A 22073-nucleotide genomic window follows, 5' to 3' on the forward strand; every position below is an offset into this window, starting at 1 on the left:
ACCTTACTCAACACCTGAGAATTCATACTGGTGAAAGATGATACAAGCGGAAAAAATGTCACAAAGCTTTACGCCACTGCTGAAACATTACTAAACACCAGAGAATTCATATCCAAATTCCACATTATTGTTTCCTTTACTGAGAAGAAGCTTTTTAGTTTGAATCCATCCCACTTAATAATTCTTGATTTTATTTCTTAAGGAGTCTGATAAAGGAAGTCAGGCCCAAACCACCATGATGAAGATTTGGGCCTACTTTTTTCTTCTATTAGGAGCAGGGTCTCTAGTCTAATGCCTAGGTCCTTGGTATACTCTGAGTTGAGTTTTCTGCATGGTGAGAGATAAGGGTTTAATTTAGTTTTGTTGCATAAGGATTTCCAGTTTTCCCATCACCATTTGTTGAATTTCTCCAATGTATGTTTTCAGTGCCTTTGTCTATTGTAACTATTTACGTGGGTTTGTCTCTTTGTCTTCAATTTTGTACCATTGGTCTACAAGTCGATTTTGGTGCCAATACCATGCTGTTTTTGTTATTATAGCTCTGTAGTATAGTTTAAGGTCCGGTATTGTGATGCCTCCTGCTTCACTTTTCTTGCTGAGGATTGCTCTGGCTATCCTGGGTCTCTTATTTTTCCAAATGAATTTCATGATTGCTTTTTCTGTTTCTATGAGGAATGTCATTGGGATTTTAATTGGAATTTCATTAAATCTGTATAACGCTTTTGGTAGCATGGCCATTTTGATAATATTAATTCTTCCTATCCAAGAACACGGAGATCGTTCCATTTTCTGCGGTCTTAATTTCAAACTTTCTTCAACCTCCAAAACTTCGTATATGTACGTAAATGTAGTAAGGCATTTGTCCAAAATATATGCCTTAGACAACAGCAAAATATTTACCACAAAGACAAAACCTTGAAACTTAATTAAAAAAAAAAGTCCTTGGCGGCCAGGGCGGCGCTGGCTGTGAAGGCCGCGGCGGAGAGAGGCGCGGGAGCCCGAGGCTGAGACACACCGGAGGGAGTGGAGCCAGCGCCCCGCCATCATCCCGAAATAGCGAGAAGAGGAAGATGGCTGCGGGAAGTGAGTAAGCCGCTCCGTGCTCCGCACTCCGCGCCGCCGCGTCTGACTCAGCATTAATCCATCCGGCTGAAACAACCGATCGGTTGTTTCAGCCCTTCTCATCATACGGAGGTAAATGCCTACCGAGGCTTCATAAGTAGTGGCCACAGGTTCCAAACGGGGCTTGAGAGAGACAGTAAGGACCCACCCGTTGCATTGGTCGCCCGGCAAAGGGAAACGAACTGTCGCCATTTGCAAGAGACACCACTATGGCAGAGAACTGACGTCACCAGACTGCGGCGGAGGAGATAACTTCATTGAAACCTGCTGCTACAGGGGTGTAACCCCCTAGCTTTCCCTCTCCACACATCGGGGAAACCTTAAGGGCCCCTCCCAGTTCTCCCGTGAGTGCTACAGCCAGCCCAAGGGAATCAGAGGTGGTGCGGGACCCGCTGCGCGGGACTACCGCTCCCACCAGGGCTGACTGCTGAGGTCTCTTGCACCAGCTACGGGGGAGTGGCTACCGGAGGGCAAGTAAAATTCGCTGAGGATTCTCAGCCCCAAGATCTACAAACTTAGGGTCTGAGGGAATCGCAAACTGGAAGAGTGAGCCCAGTCGTTCATGAAAACAGGGCTCCCGGGAGCAGCAGACCTGGCGTGTAGCCAGTATTGTGGTGAGAGGGGCCTGGCTAGAGGAAAAGTGGGAAGTGACTAGACACAAGAGGAGGCCCTAGGCACGCAGGATTGGAGACTCGCCCAGTCTGGGAGGAGCTGCTGCACAGTGATTGGTTCCCGCGTACTGACAGGAGAAACTTGACCTGGTGGGCACAGCGCTACCTACTGGAAGAGAAGTTAATCAAACTCTAAGACGGCATTTATTAGTTTTTTTTTTTTATTTGGGTTTTTCTTTCATCTTCATTTTTCTATCTCTTTTTTTTCCTTTCTTTTTCTTTTTTCTCTTCTAATTTTAATTTCAATTTTTTTTAATTATTATTATTTTTTTATAAATTTTTTTCTTTTTTTAGTTCCTATTTCTTTCTTCTTTTGTCTTTTCATTTTTCTTATCCCCCCTTCCTTGAATTCTACCTGCCTACTCTCATTCTCTTTAGTGACTTCTTCCCTTCCCTTCTAATACCTTTCCTCCCAAGCATCAAATAAATTTACAGGAGTAAACAGTAACTCAGCAGTCAAACAGAACAAGAAGCAACATGAGCAGCTTCAAGAAGCAAGGAAGAAAAGGAGTACAAACAATGCAGGACAGCCTAAATATTCAGGAGGACCTAGAGTCATCAGAAAAATGGTCATATAAAGACCTCAAGGAACACCTTAGACAGATGGAATGGAACCTTAAAGAGGATACAAGACAGCAAATTCAAGCAGCGAAAGAACACATTGAGAATGAATTACATAAACAGATAAAAGAAGAAGTTAAGCATCTTTATCAGGAGATAGAGATTATAAAAAAGAATCAAACAATAATTCTAGAAATGAAGGAAACGATAAACCAGATTAAAAACTCAAATGAGAGTATCACTAACAGAGTGGAGCAAGTAGAAGCCAGAACGTCAGATAATGAAGACAAAATATACCATCTTGAAAAGAGTCTAGCCAACTCAGAAAGGCTGGTAAAAAATCATGAGAAAAACATCCCAGAGTTATGGCATAACATAAAAAAACCAAACTTACGAGTCATCGGGATAGAAGAAGGTACAGAGAATCAAACCAAGGGAATGAGAAACCTGCTGAATGAAATAATTACAGAAAACTTTCCAGAGATAAAAAAGGAAACAGATATACAAATTGAAGATGCATACAGGACACCGAGCACACAAAATCACAGTAGACCAAAGCCAAGACACATTGTTATGAAGATATCCAATATACAGAGCAAAGAGAAAATATTAAAAGCTACAAGAGAAAGGAGACAGATTACATTCAGAGGTAAACCAATAAGGTTAACAATGGATTTTTCATCACAGACACTGAAAGCAAGAAGGTCATGGAACAATGTATTTCAAACACTGAAAGACAATGGATGCCAACCAAGAATTCTGTATCCAGCAAAATTAAGCTTCAGGTACGACAACGAAATAAAAATCTTTCATGATAAACAAAAGCTAAAAGAATTTGTAGCCAGAAAACCAGCATTGCAAAGTGTCTTGAGCAAAACACTACACGAGGAAGAAATGAAAAACAATAACCAAAACCATCAGTGGGAAGTACCTCGGTAAAGACAGAGGACGGGGGGAAAGCTAATCATGGAGAAATGAACTAAATTAGAAAAAAAAGATAAATAATCAAACATGGCAGGTAGTTCAAACCATATATCAATAGTAACTCTGAATGTTAATGGCTTAAACTCTCCAATAAAGCGACATAGGCTGGTATCATGGATTAAAAAAACAAATCCAACAATATGCTGCCTCCAGGAGACACATCTGATTGCAAAAGACATACACAGGCTGAAGGTGAAAGGATGGGAAAAAATATACCATGCACACAGTTCTCCTAAGCAAGCAGGGGTGGCCATCCTCATATCGAATAAAATCGACTTCAAGACTAAGTTAATCAAAAGGGATAAAGAAGGTCATTATATACTGTTAATAGGAACCATTCACCAACAAGACATAACAATTATCAATATTTATGCACCAAATCATGGTGCTGCGACATTCATAAAACAAATTCTCCTCAAGTTCAAGAATCAAATAGACCACAACACAATAATTATGGGTGACTTCAACACACCTTTCTCACCATTGGACAGATCCTCCAAACAAAAGTTGAATAAAGAAACTATAGAACTCAATATCACAATCAATAACCTAGACTTAACTGACATATATAGAATATATCAACCATCATCAAATGGATATACTTTTTTCTCAGCAGCACATGGATCCTTCTCAAAAATAGACCATATATTATGCCATAGGGCAACCCTCAGTAAATATAAAGGGGTGGAGATAATACCATGCATTTTATCTGACCATAATGGAATGAAACTGGAAATCAATGATAAAAGAAGGAAGGAAAAATCCTACATCACATGGAAAATGAACAATATGTTACTGAATGATCAATGGATTACAGAAGACATAAAGGAGGAAATCAAAAAATTCTTAGAGATAAATGAAAATACAGACACAACATATCGGAATCTATGGGACACAATGAAAGCAGTTTTAAGAGGAAAATTCATCGCCTGGTGGTCATTCCTCAAAAAAAGAAAAAACCAACAAATAAATGAGCTCACACTTCATCTCAAAGCCCTAGAAAAGGAAGAGCAAAACAACAGCAAATGTAGCAGAAGGCAAGAAATAATTAAAATCAGAGCGGAAATCAACGAAATTGAAACAAAAGAAACTATTGAAAAAATTAACAAAACTAAAAGTTGGTTCTTTGAAAAAATAAATAAGATCGACAGACCTTTAGCCATGCTAACGAAGAGAAGAAGAGAGAGAACTCAAATTACTAACATACGGGATGAAAAAGGCAATATCACAACAGATGCTACAGAAATACAGAAGACAATTAGAAATTATTTTGAAAACCTATATTCCAACAAAATAGAAGATAGTGAAGACATCGATAAATTTCTTAAGTCATATGATTTGCCCAGACTGAGTCAGGAGGATACACACAATTTGAACAGACCAATATCAATGGATGAAATAGAAGAAGCCATCAAAAGACTACCAACCAAGAAAAGCCCAGGACCGGATGGGTATACAGCGGAGTTTTACAAAACATTTAAAGAAGAATTAATACCAATACTTTTCAAGTTATTTCAGGAAATAGAAAAAGAGGGAGCTCTTCCAAATTCATTCTATGAGGCCAACATCACCCTGATTCCGAAACCAGACAAAGACACCTCAAAGAAAGAAAACTACAGACCAATATCTCTAATGAACCTAGATGCAAAAATCCTCAATAAAATTCTGGCGAATCGAATACAAAAACACATCAAAAATATTGTGCACCATGATCAAGTAGGATTCATCCCTGGGATGCAAGGATGGTTCAACATATGGAAATCAATAAATGTTATTCACCACATCAATAGACTTAAAGATAAGAACCATATGATCATCTCGATAGATGCAGAGAAAGCATTTGACAAAGTACAGCATCCCTTTATGTTCAAAACATTAGAAAAACTAGGGATAACAGGAACTTACCTTGACATTGTAAAAGCTATCTATGCTAAGCCTCAGGCTAGCATCATTCTGAATGGACAAAAGTTAAAGGCATTCCCTCTAAAATCCGGAACAAGACAGGGATGCCCTCTATCTCCACTTCTATTCAATATAGTTCTCGAAACACTGGCCAGAGCAATTAGACAGACGAAAGAAATTAAAGGCATAAAAATTGGAAAAGAAGAACTTAAATTATCACTATTTGCAGATGACATGATTCTATACCTAGAAGACCCAAAAGGGTCTACAAAGAAACTACTAGAACTAATAAATGAATTCAGCAAAGTGGCAGGATATAAAATCAACACGCATAAATCAAAGGCATTTCTGTATATCAGCGACAAAACTTCTGAAACGGAAATGAGGAAAAACACTCCATTCACAATATCCTCAAAAAAAATAAAATACTTGGGAATCAACCTAACAAAAGAGGTGAAAGATTTATACAATGAAAACTACAGATCCCTAAAGAGAGAAGTAGATGAAGATCTTAGAAGATGGAAAAATATACCCTGTTCATGGATAGGCAGAACTAACATCATCAAAATGGCGATATTACCAAAAATTCTCTATAGGTTTAATGCAATGCCAATCAAAATCCCAACGGCATTTCTTGTAGAAATTGATAAAGCAATCATGAAATTCATATGGAAAAATAAAAGACCCAGAATAGCAAAAGCAATTCTAAACAGGAAGTGTGAATCAGGTGGTATAGCGATACCAGATTTCAAACTATATTACAGAGCAATAGTGACAAAAACGGCATGGTACTGGTACCAAAACAGGCGGGTGGACCAATGGTTTAGAATAGAGGATAACAGAGACTAATCCACAAAGTTACAACTATCTTATATTTGATAAAGGGGCTAAAAGCATGCAATGGAGGAAGGATAGCATCTTCAACAAATGGTGCTGGGAAAATTGGAAATCCATATGCAACAAAATGAAACTGAATCCCGTTCTCTCGCCATGCACAAAAGTTAACTCAAAATGGATCAAGGAGCTTGATATCAAACCAGAGACTCTGCGTCTGATAGAAGAAAAAGTTGGCTCCGATCTACAGATTGTGGGGTCAGGCTCCAAATTCCTTAATAGGACACCCATAGCACAAGAGTTAACAACAAGAATCAACAAATGGGACTTAATTAAACTTAAAAGTTTTTTCTCAGCAAGAGAAACAATAAGAGAGGTAAATAGGGAGCCTACATCCTGGGAACAAATTTTTACTCCTCACACTTCAGATAGAGCCCTAATATCCAGAGTATATAAAGAACTCAAAAAATTAGACAATAAGATAACAAATAACCCAATCAACAAATGGGCCAAGGACATGAACAGACACTTCTCAGAGGAGGATATACAATCAATCAACAAGTACATGAAAAAATGCTCACCATCTCTAGCAGTCAGAGAAATGCAAATCAAAACCACCCTAAGATACCATTTCACTCCAGTAAGATTGGCAGCCACTATGAATTCAAACAACAACAAGTGCTGGCGAGGATGTGGAGAAAAGGGTACACTTGTACATTGCTGGTGGGACTGCAAATTGGTGCGGCCAATTTGGAAAGCAGTTTGGAGATTCCTGGGAAAGCTGGGAATGGAACCACCATTTGACCCTGCTATTGCCCTTCTCGGACTATTCCCTGAAGACCTTAAAAGAACATGCTACAGGGATACTGCCACATCGATGTTCATAGCAGCACAATTCACAATTGCTAGACTGTGGAACCAACCCAGATGCCCCTCAATAGATGAATGGATAAAAAAAATGTGGCATCTATACACAATGGAGTACTATGCAGCAATAAAAAATGACAAAATCATAGAATTTGCAGGGAAATGGACGGCACTAGAGCAGATTATGCTTAGTGAAGCTAGCCAATCCCTAAAAAACAAATACCAAATGTCTTCTTTGATATAATGAGAGCAAATATGAACAGAGCAGGGAGGAAGAGTAGGAAGAAAAGAGTAACATTAATCAGTGACATGAGATGGGAGGGAAAGGGAGAGAAGAGGAAAACTGCATGGAAATAAAGGGAGACCCTCATTGCTATACAAAATTACATATAAGAGGTTGTGAGGGGAATGGGAAAATAAACAAGGAGAGAAATGAATTACAGTAGATGGGGTAGAGAGAGAAGAAGGGAGGGGAGGGGAGGGGGGATAGTAAGGGATAGGAAAGGTAGCAGAATACAAAAATTACTAATAGGGCATTATGTAAAATTGTGGATGTGTAACCGACGTGATTCTGCAATCTGCATTTGGGGTAAAATTGGGGGTTCATAACCCACTTCAATCTAATGTATGAAGTATGATATGTCAAGAGCTTTGTAATGTTGTGAACAACCAATAAAAAAAATAATAATAAAATTTAAAAAAAAAGTCCTTTTCAAGACCTCACATCTTGATGTATGAGAATTATTAAGAGAAAGAAGGCATTTAAATATAGAAATTGATTAACTGCCTTTTACTTTTGATTAAAATTCATTAGATATCACTAGACAATGTGTCAGAAATAATGAAATGCTCACAAATTTCACTGTATACTGCAGACAGTTCATCTCTGAATGAATATAAAAAAAATCAAAGACTATTAAGTATCTTCACTTTTGAAAATTGGAGGAAACCTAATTCTTACAGTCCATTATTTCAGAGGAAGACTTGTCCTGATTATTTTTAACCTGTGTTTTTGAAGATTTTATAGATTTTTAATTTTAATTTTTGTACGGAGGATTGAACTCAGGAGTGCTTAAATACTGACATCCCCAGTCCTTTTTTAAAAGAAGTTTGAGATATGTCCTACCTAATTTGCTTAGGGCCTCAGTGAATTTCTGACGCTGCCTTTGAAACCACAACTATCATGTGTCAGCCTCCCAAGTCACTGCAATAATAGGCACCTGCCATCATCATACACAGCTAACTGTAAGATTTTACCATATTCACATTATTATGCTATTTGTTACTAAAGAAAAGTGAATTCCAATATAGTCACACACAAAAAAGGTAGTTACTTTTCTGCAGATTCCCTATAAGGTCCATTCTATCACACTAGTATAGCAATTTATACACAGCAGTAATATGCAACCCAACTAAATAGAAATATAAATCATGAAAAGAATAAAATATAAGTGGACATCATAGCAAATTTATAGATGTACCTGCATGCCATAGCAAATCCCAAGAACAGGCTTGCCAATGGTGAATATTGCTGGGTCAAACCAGGGAGCATCTTCTGCATACACAGAATTAGGTCCTCCAGAGATGATAATGGCACTGCAGATTTAAGGAAGAGTCAGTGGATACTCCAGTAGAAACAATTTCTTTATATTCTCAGCAATTTCCCTTGAGATCCAGGAGAGGGCGCTAATATCAATTTTGCCCCATTTTCTAGGCTCTCAGAATTTAGGCCAGTATTATAATTGAGCTAAATACAACTTGCAGAGCATCCTCTGGGTTTTACTTAGCAGAGGAACTTTGTGAATAAAGAAGAGGTACAAACTCAGGTCTATGTTCCTCACTTGGACACTGATCTTATTTTTATTTGGCCCTCAACGTTCACTCAAAAAAATTAAATCATTTTAATAATAGGAGTATCACTTAAATATTCATGTTTCTGACAACACCAGGCCCCACTCCTCCAAGCTACAAGAGTGTAGTCACAGCAGCTTTGTTCCTTCAGACTGCACTGTGAAGATTTGCCATACATGGTGACTCACAACCAAGGCATACACGCGCCCTGTATGAAACTGAAAGTACCAACAGGTTTGCAGATAAATCCAATTCATCTAATTCAGTTTCAATTAAATTAATTCATCCAATTCATCTAAAAAAGACAAACTGCAAGATCTAACCAAAAGTCTCCATAAACCTGGGTTAAAATTTACCCTTTACCTAGGGGCTGCCAGCCATGTAAAGACATGAAATATACTGCTAAGCTTCTAATAATTCAAAATAACATAAAAAAGCAACTCAGTGGGCTGGGGTTGTGGCTCAGTGGCACAGCGCTTGCCTCACATGAGGCACTAGGTTCAATCCTCAGCACCACATAAAAATAAACAAACAAAATAAAGATATTGTGTCCAAGTATAACTAATTTTTTAAAAATCAACTCAACAAGCTAGGGCATGCAAATATATATTAAAAAACAATAATCTTTGGGAGCTCAAAAATCACTCTCTTAACTCCGTAGGTAACATGAGATATAGTATTCAATGTTTCCTGTAAAAGAGAGGTGCAAGACAACCTACCCAGATAATAAATGTGAAGGGGTGTAGGATTAGCCCTACATGTAGATCTGCAACCTAGATCCTTAAAAATATAGAAGCTTAAATTCTATAAAACATTTTTACCATTCAATAATATTAGTTAAGTTACTTTTTAGTTTTGTAAAGGGTAACCTCCACTCTGGGACCACCCATGATCCTTCATTAACTTACTGAACAACTCAAGGAGATAAGATTCTTAGTACAATTAAAAATATGATGGCCTAAAGCCAGGATAAAACTTAAGCAGTACTTGGGCTGGGGGTGTGGCTCAAGCGGTAGCGCGCTCGCCTGGCATGCGTGCGGCCCGGGTTCGATCCTCAGCACCACATACCAACAAAGATGTTATGTCCGCTGAGAACTAAAAAATAAATATTAAAAATTCTCTCTCTCTCTCTCCTCTCTCACTCTCTCTTTAAAAAAAAAAAAAACTTAAGCAGTATTTAAACCAATTATGAAACGTCTTGTCTCAATAAATCTTGAGAAGAGCTTTCCGAGTTCTCAATTCCTACTCTATTTTGAAACTAACTTGCAATTATAAGGCACAACAAGCCACAAGTCATTATAAATACCAATGCTATGTATCAGGCAGATCAAGATCTTTAAAACAATTAGAATGTCTCTCATGCCACAAAACTAACATTTATTATATAAAGGGGTAGTCAGAGAGCAATGCCAGCAGGAGGATGATAGTGACCTGAAAGGCAAGGTGCTGTAGCTCCTCTCCCGTTGCAGAGAGCATCGCTGGGTAGCTGCACCTAGCAACTGTTAGGAAGCACGCTTAAGAATTTGGTGATCAAGCATTTGGGTCTCCATATTTTAAAACCTTTGTAGTCTGAGTTAATTTAACCGGGTATTTTTCTGTGTTTCAAATGAGGTGAACAATGAAGCTTGGATTTGACAGAATGTTTCTGATTTCTCAATTCTTACTGGTAAATCGAAGACAACAAAGTTAGATGAATTCAAGGATTCCTTCTTGCCCTACAATACATTTCAGAGAGAGTCATCTTTAATCTGTATCCTAAAACTAGAATAGAGTTAAGTTTAAGCCTGCCTTTTTGATTTCCAATTCATTCTACTTCAGAAACCAAAAATCTCACAGGATAGCATATACATATCGGTGAGGTCTTCAAAAATTCTTTGAACCATTTTTCTCTTGAAAAAATTAATTTTTTACCACTCAAGCGGTAGTGCGCTCGCCTGGCATGCATGCAGCCCGGGTTCGATCCTCAGCACCACATACAAACAAAGATGTTGTGTCTGCCGAGAACTAAAAAATAAATATTAAAATTCTCTCTCTCTCTCTCTTTTAAAAAAAAAAACACATTTGGGGAGAAGCACAGCACCTCCAATATTAGATTTAAGGACAGTTACAGGCAAGAAAGAACTGCAGCCGCCTGCTTCTGGAAGACTCTTAACCAAGAAAGGTGAGCATGCCATAAGAAAAGGCACAGCATTCACCAAAGTGAGGCACTAAAGGAAGGAACCACATATAAACCAAATGCTGCCTGACCACAAGGGTACAAGATGTTGCAATTGGCCCTTATATTAGACAAAGATCTAAAATTTTTTCTTTGCTTTTACCCCAAATCAAAGTCATGGGAAATTTCTTGTAAAACCACTCTGCATGGTTTTCATTAAAAAATTCAGTGTCCAAGCAAACTAATAACAAAATATTCCATCCTACAAAGTCAAACCCCTCTTAAAAACATCAATGAAAAGTCTACCGGAATCCTTGTTCCTTTATGGCAAAGGCCGGTGTTTCCAAGGGGAATATTTCAGACTGCACGAAGAGTTCCCGCACTCTCCGGTCTATGACTTTCCCATACTGAGCACCAGCGTCCAAGATGACAACAGCTCCTTCGTAGTGGTGGCAGCCATCCTTGAGGTCTCCTCCAGCATTCTCCAGCTGCAAACATTGACACAAACATCTGAATTATGAAAATCACAGCTACTTAAAAGGGGGGGGGGATGGTCACTATCAGTGAATTGCCAATTTAATTTTTCTTTTTTTTTTCCTTTTTTTTTTGAGGACAAGATACTTTATTTATTTATTTTATGCAGTGCTGAGGATCAAACCCAGCGACTCACACATGCTAGACCAGCACTCTGCCATCAAGCTACAACCCCAGCCCATCTTTTAAAGGGAAGATTTGAATACATATCCATGTTATTGGCATCCAAACCAGATATGAAGACCAATGGAACAGAAGACACAGAGACAAACCCATGTAGTTATAGTCATCTGATACTCAACATAAGTATCAGATGCCAAAAACATGTTGGAGAATAGACAGCCTTTTTAACAAATGGTGCTAGAAAAACTGAATATCCATATTTAGAAGAATGAAAATAAATCCATATCTCTCACCCTACAGAAAATTCAACTCAAAGTGTTATCAAAGACCTAGGAATTAGACCAGAAACTGCAACTTTCTGAATAAAACATAGGGTCAACACTCCAATACATTGGCACAAGCACTGATTTCCTTAGCAAGACATTTAAAGCTCAAGAAATAAAATCAAGAATCAATAAGTGGGACAACATCAAATTTAAAATGTTCTGCACAGCAAAGGAAAGAGCATGAAGAGAAAATCTAAAGAGAAAAATCTTTGCCAGCTACTCCTCTGAGAGGGAATTAATATCCACCATATATACAGAACCCAAACTTTTAACACCAGAAATAAATAGCCCAATCAATAAATGGACAAAATAACTAAACAGATATTTCTCAAAAGAAGAAATACAATGGCCAACAAATATATGCAAAAAATGTTCAACAACTCTAACAACCAGGGAAATACAAATCCAAATTGCATGGAAATTTCATCTCACTCCAGTTAGAATGGCAATTATCAGAATACAAATAATAACAAATGGTGGCAAGGACATGGGGGAAAAGGTACACTCATACAGTGCTGGTGAACTACAAATTAGTACGACAACTCTGGAAAGCAATATGGAAATACTACAAAGGACTAAGAATGGAGCCAGGCACAATGGCGCACTCCTATAATCCCAGAGGCTCGGGAGGCTGAGGCAGGAAGATCACAAGTTCAAAGCCAGCCTCAGCACCACTGTGTTCAATCCCTGGTTCAAAAACAAAAGCTAGGAGCAGTGGCTCCAGAGGCTGAGGCAGGAGGATGGCAAGTTCAAAGCCAGTTTCAGCAATGGTGAGGAGCTAAGCAACTCAGTGAGACCTAAATAAAATACAAAACGGGGCAGGGGATGTGGCTCAGTGGTTAAGTGCCCCTGAGTTCAAATCCCTGATACCAAGAAAAAAGAAAACAAAAGACTTAAGAATGGAATCATGGTAGTGTGACCCAACTATCCTATTTATCCTATTATCCTATCCAAAAGAACTAAAATTGCCATACTATGGTGATACAGGAACATCAATTTTTGTTTGTTTCAGTACCAGGGACACTTAACCACTAAGCCATATACCCAGCCCTTTCTATGTTTTATTTTAAGACAGTGTCTCACTAAATTGCTGAAGTTGGCCTCAACTTGTAATCTTCCTAACTCATCCTACCTAGTCTCTGGGATTACAGTTGTGCACCACCACACCTGCACAGAACATCAATTTTTATAGCAGCACAATTCACAATAGCTGAATTATGGCTTCAACCCAGATGCCCATCAATAGATGAAAGAATTAAGAAACTGTGAAACTGTGGTATAAATACACAATAAAGTTTTAGTCCATCATAAAGAATGAAATCACGGCATTTGCCAGTAAATGAATGGAAATAGAGAATACTATGCTAAGTGAAATAAGCCAGACTGGAAAAAAATCAAGGGTCATATGTTTTCTGGTCACAAGGGGAAGCTAGAGCAAAATAAGGATGGGGAGGGTTGGCATGTAGCTCAGTGGTAAAGCCCCCCTGGAAGGAAGGAGAAAGGAAGGAAGGAGAGCAAATATTAACTTGCTTGTACAAAATAATAAATAAATCACAGAACAAAGTTCCAATATTATTAATAAGATCAAAACAATGATGTATCTGCCAGTATTTCTGTTCATTTAAAATTTCCTAAATTAAGGGCTGCTCATCAAAAATTTGTTCAAAACAAGATGTCAGAAACCTTAAGTCCTAGCTGGGCATGGTGACCGGAGACTCAGGAAGCTGAGGCAGGAGGATCAGGAGTTCAAAGCCAGTCTCAGGAAAAGCAAGGCACTAAGCAACTCAATGACACTCTGTCTCTAAACAACATACAAAACAGAGCTGGGGATATAGCTCAGTGGTTGAGTATCCCTGAGTTCAATCCCCAGTGGCAAAAAGAAAAAAAAAAAAAAAAGAAAGAAAGAAAGAAAGAAACCTTAAGTCCTAGATTGAGTTCATAATGAGACTAAAAAGAACTCCTGAGATTAGTTCTCCACATTTCAGATGAGGTGAAGATGATTTAAATTACATGGCACACTGTGAGGTTTTATTTATTTTTTTAAAGTTGTAGTTGGACACAGTACTTTTATTTATTTATTTTTATGTGGTGCTGAGGATCGAACCCAGGGCCTCACGCTTGCCAGGCAAGTGCTCTACCAGGGAGCTACAACTCTAGCCCCAAAATGTTTAATATCTTTAGCAATAAGGGAAATGTAAATCAAACCTACAATGAGATTTCATCTCACTTCAGTCTGAATGGCAAAAATCCAGAATACAAATAATAACTGCAGGTAAAGATGAGAGGGGAAAGGCACACTTAGTCACTGCTGGTGGACCCTGAATTAGTACAACCACTATGGAAATCAGTACGTGGTTCCTCAAAAGACTAGAAATGAAACCACCAGATGACCCAGCCCTGCCACTCCTCAGTATTTATCACAAAAAATGTAAAGTAAGCAGAGTGCAGTGGCACACACCTCCAATTCTATACTCAGGAGGCTGAGACAGGAAGATTCCAAATTTGAGGCCAGCCTAGGCAATTTAGAAAGACTGTCTCTCAAAATAAAATGAAAAGAGCTGAGGATGTAACTGGGTAAGTGCCTCTGGGTACAATCCCCCATATCAAAAAAAGGAAAAAAAATCCATTTATTAAAAAAAAAAGAATTTTAAAATCAGCATACTATGTTTAATGCAGCATGATCCACAATAGCCAAGTCATGGAACCAGCCTAGGTGACTATCCACAGATGAATGAACAAAGGAAATGAAGTATATGCACACAATGAAGTTTTATTCAGTCAAAAAATAATGAAATGTGGCATTTGCAGGAAAGTAGACAGAACTTGAGAGCATTGTGTTAAGCAAAATAGGCCAAACTCAGAAAGTTAAGAATTGTATATTTTCTCTCAAATGTAGAAGCTAGAGAAAAAAATGTATGAAAGGCGTGGAGAATCTCATGAAAACAGAAGGGAGGCCCATAGAGGAAGAGGACTGGGGAGGTGTGAGGAAAGGGCAAGGGGAGGCATCTCGGCATAAAACCAATCAAATATGTGTGTATGAATATGTCACAACGAATCCCACTATCATGTTTAATTATAACACACCAATAAAACTGATTTTAAAAAACAAGTAATTTATGACCTCAATTTTCAAGAATTTTATAATAGCCTTGTTATTAGCACAATTATTAATTCAAAAAATAATCCTAACATATATACATTAGGTTTGAACTTTAGCCAAATTGTAAATACACTTCACTAGAAACCAGAGCCAGACTCAGAACAGCAAGTGGTCCACAGTGAAGTGACTACGCAGACCAGATCACCCAGGACTGTCCAGTGTATCTCACAACTTAACATTTGTCTGAGATCTTCCATTTTTAACAACATATTATCATGTAAAATTGCATTAAGGCAGGATGAGAGGAGCTTGCTGGACTTTCACTATACATTTCCACCTCCTGCCACTGCCTCAGCCCTCTTTAACTTCTGGTTCAGTCTGAGAGCCAGACAGACAACACAGCTCTTTCTGTATACAATACAGCACACTTGGACACTGGCATTACATTAGGGGTAGCTAGCTACCTGGTCTCAGGTGAGAATGTACACATATGAGAATTTGCAGTGGGGCTGGGGATGTGGCTCAAGCGGTACCGCGCTTGCCTGGCATGCGTTCAGCCCGGGTTCGATCCTCAGCACCACATACAAACAGATGTTGTGTCCACCGAGAACTAAAAAATAAATATTAAAAAATTAAAAAAAAAAAGAGAATTTGCAGTGCCCACGAGACAGTGGGTCCACCTGCCAGTTGTGGCAGAGCCATTCCACAGCGTGCAGATGCACAAACCCTCTAGGCCATCATATTCTGGGTGGAGTGGAAAAGGTCAGATTTTGAGAAATACAGATAGGAAAGATGCTGAAGGCTCCTGTGCATTGTACAGAAGAGAGTAAATGAAGCACTCTTGCAACAGGTGTTTTGCCATTTACTGAATTGCCTGAAGCCACAATTATTTATTTTGTTTGATAATATTTTATTTTGCAGCGATATTTATCAATTATTTCCACACTTCTTTTTATGCTTGTGTCTCCATTTAGGCACTGAGAGTATGTAGTCATGCTGCTACAACCACTTTCTTCCTAGCACATTATTTTACTAAATAATCTTGAGTATAAAGACTTAACAACAAAAAAGTATCACCTGGATCCTCAAAACATAAACCTGAAGCCATGGCAAGGGTCCAACAAGAAAAACAACTGTTAAGGTATTACTATAGCAAAGCTATATTTATTAAATCACTGTGATTTTGAATACAAAAAAGTCTTTATTCTATAACAAGCACAAAAAAATAAAATTCTACCTAACCTGTCATTAAATATATGCAAAATTTAAAACTCTATGAAAAAATTCCTTTCTTGATTCAGAATTATGTATTAACCCTGAGGGCTTCACTCATTTTAAGCATCTATATAGAGTTTAGATAGAGGCAAAAAAAAAAAAAATACCATAAGAAGAGTTTATTTTTCACAACAAATAATCATTCCTTACTTAAAATAGTATCCTCCAGATTATACTTCAGTTTATCTTCAAAATAAGTATAGGACAAGTCTATATTTAAAAAACATGCCAGGAGCTGTGGCAGATGCCTGTAATCACAGGTTGAGGAAGGAGGATGGCAAGTTCAAAACCAACCTCAGCAAAAGCGAGGCACTAAGAAACTCAGGAAGACCCTGTCTCTAAATAACATACAAAAGAGGGCTGGGGATGTGGCTCAGGGGTCTTCGATCCCCAGTACCCCACCAAAAAAATAAAAAGAGCTAGGGATGTAACACAGTGGCAAAGTGTCTAAGTTCAATCCCTTATACCAAAAATAAATAAATAAAAAGGAAATAAAACCCCAAAATTCTATAATTTTATAAAAATAAAACCTAAAATTCTTGGGTTGGGGATGTAGCTCATTGGAAAGGAACATGACTACCACATACAAAGCCCTTCTTGTTCAATCCCAGCACTACACACACACAAATTTTTTTAAAAAGACAATTATTTTTCCTAAGTGACAAGTTGGCCTACTCTAAAGGTAATGTCATCTGAGGTTCCTGGAAAACTTTCAAAATCTTTCAAATCTAAGAACATACTACAATAAAAACCATTCTTTTTGCAATATACTTACAGAACAAAATAAGAAGGTAAAAAAATCCATCTCTGAACTTTGAAATTTTTTTCACATAACACATTATTATAAAAGGTGATAACTGGGCTGTTATGGCTCAGTGGCAGAGCACTTGCCATGCACTTGTGAGGCACTGGGTTCAATTCTCAGCACCACACAAAAATAACAAACAAAATAAAAATATTTTTTAAAAGGTGATAATTGTTTGATTCCCAATACATCCCAGATAAAAAATCCAGGTTATAGTTCCATTAAATTTAAAACCTTAGTTTTGAAAGTTTTAACTTTAAAGTTAACATTATTAGGGCTGGGGATATAGCTCAGCGGTAGTAGAGTTGCCTAGCATGCATAAGGTCCTGGGTTCAATCTCCAGTAAAGAAGCAACAACAAAAATTCACACTGTTAGATACCATTCAAGAGTCTATATTACCCAACCAATAGATAATACCTTTAATCCAAGCCTCATACACCCAGTCATCACATCTCAGGGAAGGTACCACCCTACTCCAATCAAGAGCCTTCAGCTTAGACAAGGGGACAAACAGCAGGAAACTAGACAAGTCATACAAACAAGCCCACTGATAATGCTGTCTTCTTTATATACAACCTTGCCTTAGTGAGAAAAAGTACTTCCAGAAACACTCTCTATGCTTGTGTTGATATGAAATGAGATCTTTAACTTAATAACATTACATCAGTTCCTTAACTATAAACAAACTAGTCTGCCTTGAGGTTAACCAAGTAGCCTGGAAGAGAAAAGATTCTAATCCCAGCTATGACATACAGGTCCTTCCTTCCCAGCTCTAAAATGCTATGTACAAAACCAAAGAAAATATCCGAATTATTTTACAGCATTTAGGTCACTCCCTAGTCTGTACTGTACAAAAATGCCATTTCAGAAAACTCTGATAAATGTACCAGAAACAGAAATCAAATCCGGCCCTTTCCCAATTTTTAATTTATAAACTAGGATGTGCATATAATGTACAGAAGCATAATTAATGTCCCTTTTTTAAGCCAGAGTTAAGTTCCTCAGTATTTTACTGGTATTTTACTCTCATGGGACAGTGGTTCAGTGGTAGGCTCTGGAAAAGTGACTCCTACTCAGACTTCCAGGTGGGTCTCTTAGAAAATCTTACTTCAATTATTTACTGTGCATATTTCCCTATATTTAACATATCTTTAAATACTTAAAATCAGGCATCAGGGAGTCTCCCTCGCCCTTAGTACATAAAAATTACAGATTTGATTAAATGTGTTAATTCCCCAATTGCTCCTCTTGAAAATGCTTCCAACTTGATCCACATCCAATTTTCAAAATACTTTTGTAAAATGGTTCATTACACTATAAAGATATCGAGAGCCTTGAAATAAAACTTAGTTCACCTTGGGCTCAAACCTATCAAACTGATCAAGATTCTCTTTAAAATTCCCGGTCAAGTCAAAACAAAAGGAGGGGGCCTATCTTAACGTCAGTCTTCCTCTTCTCGAACGCACTAGGCAATTTTCAAAGCATGAAAATTAGGTCTGAGTCCTTCTAATGCTAACAGTTGATTCATCTGTGAGCCTAAAGATGGATCTTTCCGCGAGTTGTAACGATCAATATTAGGGCAAGTGGAGAGAGCTGCACTCGGGTTCACATCAGCTTCTGATGTATGAAACTAAAGGGTTGAGCGTCTCGTCCGGCTTTAGGATCGGAGGAAGCGCTCCAGCCAGCCTGCGCAACACCAGTACCTCATGACCGGTCTCGTCCGTTCAGCAAACAGGTCGTGATCAGGTACCGAGCGCCCGTCCTCCCACAGAGGCCCCACCAGGACCTGCAGCCAGGACTGGACACCGCAGCCCGCTCGGCCAGGTCACGTCCATCGAAGCCAGCCTTCCACGCACCCCAGCGACCTTGACCCACGTGCTTCCGAAAGCCTGGCCACAATCGTGCACCGCGCACACCTTGCCCCGGGAAGGCGCACCTCGCACCCGGGCCAAACGCCTCGAGGCGGGGCTGGGCCGACTCCGGGCCACTGAGCCCCACGCCGCGCGAGAGGTGGCGGCAGGCTCGCAGCGGGCAGGAGGCCGGTGCCCGAGCAGGGCGCGCGGACCGGGCGGCCCCGGCTCACCTGCCAGCGCGCGGGCCGCGGGGAGGGGCGCAGCGGCCGAGGGCGGCAGGCGGCGCGTGGCGAAGGAGGCCGGCCCGAGGCGGCGACCCCGCCGGGCTCGGGCTCCGAGGGCCTCCGAGGGCCCCCGCCGGCCCTGCGCCCCCGCCGGAGGGAGCTCGCCCGTCCCGACTCGCAGGCGGAACCAACAAAGCGCCGCCGCTCCCGGAGCAGGCTCGCGGCGGGTGGGACGGGGGGCTGCCCTGAGCCAGGCCCGGCGCGGGAGGTGAGAGGCCGCCGAGGCTCGGGGTCGGGCCCCGCGCCGCGGCGGGCGGGAAGCGATGAGCGCGCCCGAGGCTGACCTTGGAGTCTCCGTTGCACAGAGCCATCGGGGCCGCAGCGGCAGGCGCACGAGACGCGCTGTGAGCTGCCAGAGGAGCGGACGCCGCGGAACGAGGCCGAGCGCAAGGCCTGGAGGCGGAGAGTGTAGGGCCTGATCCGCGCGCGAGCCCAGCGCCACGGGAGAGCAGCGCCGCCGCGCGCCGCGCTCGCTTCCGCCCGAGCACGGGGAGGCGCCGGGGCGTGGCCAACGCTGGGACCTGCCCCTGAGTGGGCGGAGCCACCTCCGAGGACCGCCCCCGCGGCCGCAAAGAAGCGGTCCCCACACACCGCCCTGGGGAAGAGTTCGCAGGGCCTCACGCCCCTCGCCTCCGCTTGGAGGAGGATCCCTCTCGCCTGCGCCTCTGCCCCTCCAGCCGCAAGGCCCGGGAGCTGCCCTGCAGCGCTCAGAGCCCGGCGCAGGGAGAGCACGCCTCTGCAGAGCTGCACTGGGGGCCCTCGGCGGCTGCCGGATACCGGAGGGGCCCTGGCCGCGTCCTGCTTCGAAAAGTCTCGTGGTCAATCAGGGGGCATCAGTGTGGGACTGGACCATTCGATCCATCCAAAGGCCCATAGCCAGGAGCGGTGGCACACTCCTGTAGTCTTGCGGCTCGGGAGCCTGAGGCTGGAGGTCAGCCTCAGCAATTTAGCGAGACCCTGTTTCAAAATAAAAGCGTTGCGGCTGGGGTTGTGGCTCAGTGGGACGTGTGAGACTTGATCCTCAGCACCACATATAAACAAATAAAATAAAGACATGTCCAACTACAACTAAAAAAAGATATATATTTTAAAATATATAAATGCATAAAAAGCTCCGGGTGTAGTACGGTGGTAAAGTGACCCTGGGTTCAATCCCCAATGGATGCCGGGCTGGGGAAGTGGCCACAGCAGGAGCAGCATTTACAAAAGAACGGAGTTGGGGAGCAGCTTTTGGATAGGCTGCTGAGCCAAGAGACTGCTCTTGCAGCTCTATTTATATAGCAAACAAACTTTTTATTTTTATTAGGATCTTTGGAGGGAGAGAGCTGCAGTCCCTCTACCTACCTATCAAAACAAGTATTGCCTTGAATTTCGTTATCCAGGGACTCAAATTGGGGTCGAAACGACACTAACAGTTTTGTTTTGTTTTTGGTAGCGGCGATTAAACTCAGGGGCCCTCAACCTCTAAGCTACATCCCCAGCCCTATTTTGTGTTTTATTCGGAGAGGTCTCCCTGAGTTGCTTAGCACCTCGCCTTTGCTGAGGCTGACTTTCAACTCGCCATCCTCCTGTCTCAGCCTCCCAAAGCATTGGGATTACAGGTGTGCGCCACCTGACTGACACTAACACTCTCGAAATTCTTCCCCTAACAAACCCTTTCTACAAATACCCAGCTCTTTCCATACAGGGGGCTCATGCTTTGCTACCCGAGGCACACACCTGTAATCCCAGCAGCAGAGGAGGCTGACAGGAGGATTGCAAATTCAAAGCCAGCCTCAGCAATTTGGAGAGATCCTGTCTCAAATTTTAAAAAATAAATAAAATAAAATAAAACAAGAAAGGATGGGGATGTGGCTCAGTGGTTAAGCACACCTGGGTTCAATCCCTGGCACCAAAAAAAGAGAGAGATCCAGAGGAAATGCCCATGCTTATAAAATCCACCTTAATCTAGAATTGGAGTTTCTTAGCCTGGCACTGTGAGCACACCTCCTAGAGTGAGAAAGGATAGTAGGAAGTTGGAGGCCAGGCTCGAACCTTAGCCAGGTCCTAAGCAACTTAGCTAGACCCTGTCTTAAAAAATAAAAAAGATAGAGGATTTAACTCATCCTGCATTCAATCCCCAGTGCCAAAAAAAAAAAAAAAAAAGTTTTTAAAAATAAAAGAGAATTGGTATTTCTGTCTCCCTGATACAGAGGAGAAAATCAAGTTTGAGTGAATTAATATGCTTCTCAATACAGAAGTAAAGGTTACCCAACCTGGAAAAGAATAGTTTTAGACTCAAAATATTCCACCTACCTTTTTTTGATCTGAAAAATGAATATTGGAGCCCTCCAAAGTCATGGATACTGGGTTGTCTTGGTGAGTCTGTGTGAACAATCTGGAGAATACTCTGGTAGCCAATAGGAGCGTCTCAGCTTGCCTAAGTGTTCACCCCTGAGGGCATGGAATGTGAGGTGATGTGCTGACATCGAGGATTGGCTAGCTCTCATCCATATTAGATAATGTCTACTTTAAATGATTTCTAGAGGTCACTTGTGTTTATTAAGAATTTCAGCATACACAAGGATCCCTGTTGAAGTTCCTCTTGGACTTTGGACTCTGTTGACCCCTGCTGTCTTGAAACTATTTCCCTTACAGTGCTCTATAGTGGCATCTTTTCATACTATGATTACTCTTAATTGCCTTTTTTACCTTATCCATATCCTCCCTAGTTGTCATTGTAGTGTTCTTCAGTATTTGCATTTCTAGCCCCCTTCTCATCTTAACTCTTCAGCTGTTTCCCTTTAGCACTTATTTAAAAAATAAATTACTCCTAAGAGGCTCCT

At 40.6% G+C, this 22073-nt stretch overlaps 1 protein-coding gene across 1 annotated transcript in view; it reads right to left on the bottom strand.

The window, feature by feature from the left end:
* The window catches only part of GMPS (guanine monophosphate synthase), a 51780-nt gene extending 31824 nt beyond the window's left edge, over window positions 1-19956 (bottom strand). Inside the window, exons 1-3 of the mRNA XM_081301442.1 lie at window positions 19533-19956; window positions 11254-11435; window positions 8423-8537 (exon numbers count right to left, since the gene is read on the bottom strand). Of these exons, the coding sequence (XP_081157568.1) occupies window positions 8423-8537; window positions 11254-11435; window positions 19533-19559 (324 nt within the window). The 5' untranslated portion in view covers window positions 19560-19956. The remainder of the gene's footprint in view (window positions 1-8422; window positions 8538-11253; window positions 11436-19532) is intronic.
* Between the last annotated feature and the right edge of the window lie 2117 nt (window positions 19957-22073).

This window comes from Spermophilus citellus (genome assembly GCF_964194105.1).
Source record: "Spermophilus citellus genome assembly, chromosome: 7".
In the NCBI taxonomy this organism is placed as follows: domain Eukaryota; kingdom Metazoa; phylum Chordata; class Mammalia; order Rodentia; family Sciuridae; genus Spermophilus; species Spermophilus citellus.